Source organism: Octopus bimaculoides, chromosome 1 (assembly GCF_001194135.2).
Source record: "Octopus bimaculoides isolate UCB-OBI-ISO-001 chromosome 1, ASM119413v2, whole genome shotgun sequence".
NCBI classification, from domain to species: domain Eukaryota; kingdom Metazoa; phylum Mollusca; class Cephalopoda; order Octopoda; family Octopodidae; genus Octopus; species Octopus bimaculoides.
In genome coordinates this window covers 5,045,032-5,047,880 of record NC_068981.1, presented here as the reverse complement: position 1 = coordinate 5,047,880, position 2,849 = coordinate 5,045,032, and the positions used below count along the sequence as shown (strand labels likewise).

Below are 2,849 nucleotides of genomic sequence, written 5' to 3'. Positions count from 1 at the left end.
TCATATAATTTTTACCAGAAAAATACCAGGAATTTTTTGTTTTTTTAGTATCGATGTAGGAAGACATGAGATAAGATTTGTAAAAGAATAAAACTTTTTGACCTATTATCGCTAGTTGCGCACAGAAAACAGGTTATTTAAAAGGCAGTGTCCGAGAGTTCGTTACCCTCAATTTACTTCCGTAATTTTAAACGACATAACAGAACGGCTGCAGTAATATTTAAACCTATGACCAAGTGGACAGACATTTTCGTCTCTTCAATAATTATGTCACCAACATTGAGAAAAACACAGGTACAGGCCGCTCCCCCTCCTCACATGGCTGACACACGAAGGGCCTTTTACAGTTTCCGACTACCAAATCCATCAGTCATAAGGCTTTGATCGACCCAGGGTTGTAGTAGACGACACTTGCCCAAGGTACCATGCAGTGGGACTGAACCCAAAGCTGTGCGATTAGGAAGCGAACTTCCTGACTCCCTCCCCCACCGTATATCATCATCGTTTTAACGGCCATTTTCCCATGCTTACCTAGGTTAGACATATATATATATATATATATTGGACACAGTAGTGTGTCGATAAGCCAGCTGGAGGAGATGTCCTCCTGGGGCTAAAAGCAACAATAACATCCACCCCTAGGGGTTAGCCACACTTAAGTGGCAATATACTTCACTTTATATATATATATATATATATATATATATATATACACACACATACACACACACACACATTTCTTTACTAATGATTTATTGCATTTGATTGTATACAAATCAAACGTAATATCAGTTTATTGACGTTAAACTGGAGAGAGAGAGTGAGAAGAGTGACAGAGTTAATGGCGACCTAAATTTGAGTTTGTGGAAGCAAATATTTTATAACCTGCTTTACAATCTGTAAAGCATAACCAAATTATATTCCACTGGCCTTGGACTGGTTTTAAAAGGTAAAACATTTCCTATAAACTTTTTTTTTAGTTAAGTACATTCCACTTGGTGTAAACAAACAGGATTTTACACTTTGGCAAAATGGTTTGACTTCCACTATTATGAAAATGTTTTTTCCTTCCCATTTTCTAGAATCTTCCAGTTTGACCAAATAATTCTTACATCAGTCACCCAAATTTCCCTCATTGTATACTTTTATCTTCTAACAGAGTCCAAATGTGATCATCTTGACCTTAAGTGTCAGGTCACTTGTGAGGTTTCTCATGAGAGCTACTGGTAACATGGAATCCAGTAGAATGTGTTGCATGGGTCATCAGCAACGAAACCGGTACCCTGACTAGGCTTGCCTGGTGAGAAGGGTTGCTAGAAACCCAGCAGAACTAAAAACAAGACCTGGCAAAAACACAGATCATCATCATCATCATTTAACGTCTGCTTTCCATGCTGGCATGGGTTGAAGGGTTTGACTGGAGACTAGCAAGACAAGAGGCCGCACCAGGCTCCAATCTGATCTGGCAAAGTTTCTACAGCTGGATGCCTTTCCTAATGCCAACCACTCCAAGAATGTAGTGGGTGCTTTTTATGTGCCACCGGCACGGGAGCAAGTCAGGTGGGCCTGGCATTGGCCATGTTCAGATGGTGCTTTTTACGTACCACTGGCACAGAAGCCAGTCTGGGTGGGGGGCTGGCATCTGAGTCTTGTATTGGTTCAATGACTATCTAGCAATAGCATGGGACCTTTGAAGTTCTGGGTTGGTATATGGTGTGCTGGAAGACCACTGGCAGTAAAGCACCCCTTAGTTTTTGTTAAAGCATGTCTCTAAAACTCACTACAAACCTCCGATAATCAGCAGTGCCTTGGTCAGTGAATCTTGTGTGTCGGTCAACAATGAAGAGCAAAATGAGCTGCTACGGATCACACTATCTGAAAGTGCGTATGCATGTGACTGGGGACCACATGTGAATTTGTATTTCCACTGAAGCTCTGAACATAATTAGAGCTGACTCAACCCACCTTGGGGTTATATACCAGGACAAGGATTTTGATGTTATGTGCACAAATTTTCATCAGAAAATTGGGAACTCCTTATCATCATCATCATCATCATAACTTTGATGCCCACTTTTCCAAGCTTGCAGGGGTCAGACGGAATTTATTGGTGCAGATTTTCTACTTCTGAATACCCTTCCTGTCCCCAAGTAAGGTAATATTTACCCATGGCCAGAAATGTCTCAGATGAAGAGAAATGAAGGACACCACTTATGTGACGGTGACCCATGCCCAAGGCAAAGAAACAGTCAAACATGCGCGCATGCATACGTGCAAACATGCACAATGAGCTTCTTTCAGTTTATGCCAACCAAAGCATTGCATGTGGATTTGGTTGACAGAAATCCACTTGCAAAGCTTTGGTTGGCCCAGGGCTATAATAGAAGTCACTTGCCCAAGGTGCCACACAGTGGAACTGAACCTGAAACCATATTGTTGGGAAGCAACAGCCATGCCTACACACACACACACACACACACACACACACACAAGACTGGCATCAGTTATTCAGTGTAAAAGTTTTTATTTGAACATAAATGATCTTTCCAGTTTGTTAGCTTTAAATATTTAAAATATTTAATCACAAATGAATTTTCTTATTGAATTATAAATTTGTGTGGGGAAAGGTGGTGGTGGTGGTGGTGGTGCACACATTCTCCAGCTGGCGGTGGTCACTCACACACATATACTTACATCTATGCACACAGTTGCAGGAATACATTTACATGCACTCCCCACCCCGCAAAACGAAACAACTTGTAGTTCTTACCTCTACAATGACTGGAAACCATTTTATGAGTTGAAAAGTTGCAGGAAGTTGGAAATAGAAAAGAGAAAACATTAATTAC

At 40.9% G+C, this 2,849-nt stretch overlaps 1 protein-coding gene across 1 annotated transcript in view; it reads right to left on the bottom strand.

Moving 5' to 3' along the window:
• LOC106876872 (RING finger and SPRY domain-containing protein 1) overlaps nucleotides 1–2,849 on the bottom strand; it is a 174,359-nt gene that overhangs the window by 35,240 nt on the left and 136,270 nt on the right. Inside the window, exon 7 of the mRNA XM_052974135.1 lies at nucleotides 2,771–2,781. Coding sequence (XP_052830095.1) covers nucleotides 2,771–2,781 — 11 coding nt within the window. The remainder of the gene's footprint in view (nucleotides 1–2,770; nucleotides 2,782–2,849) is intronic.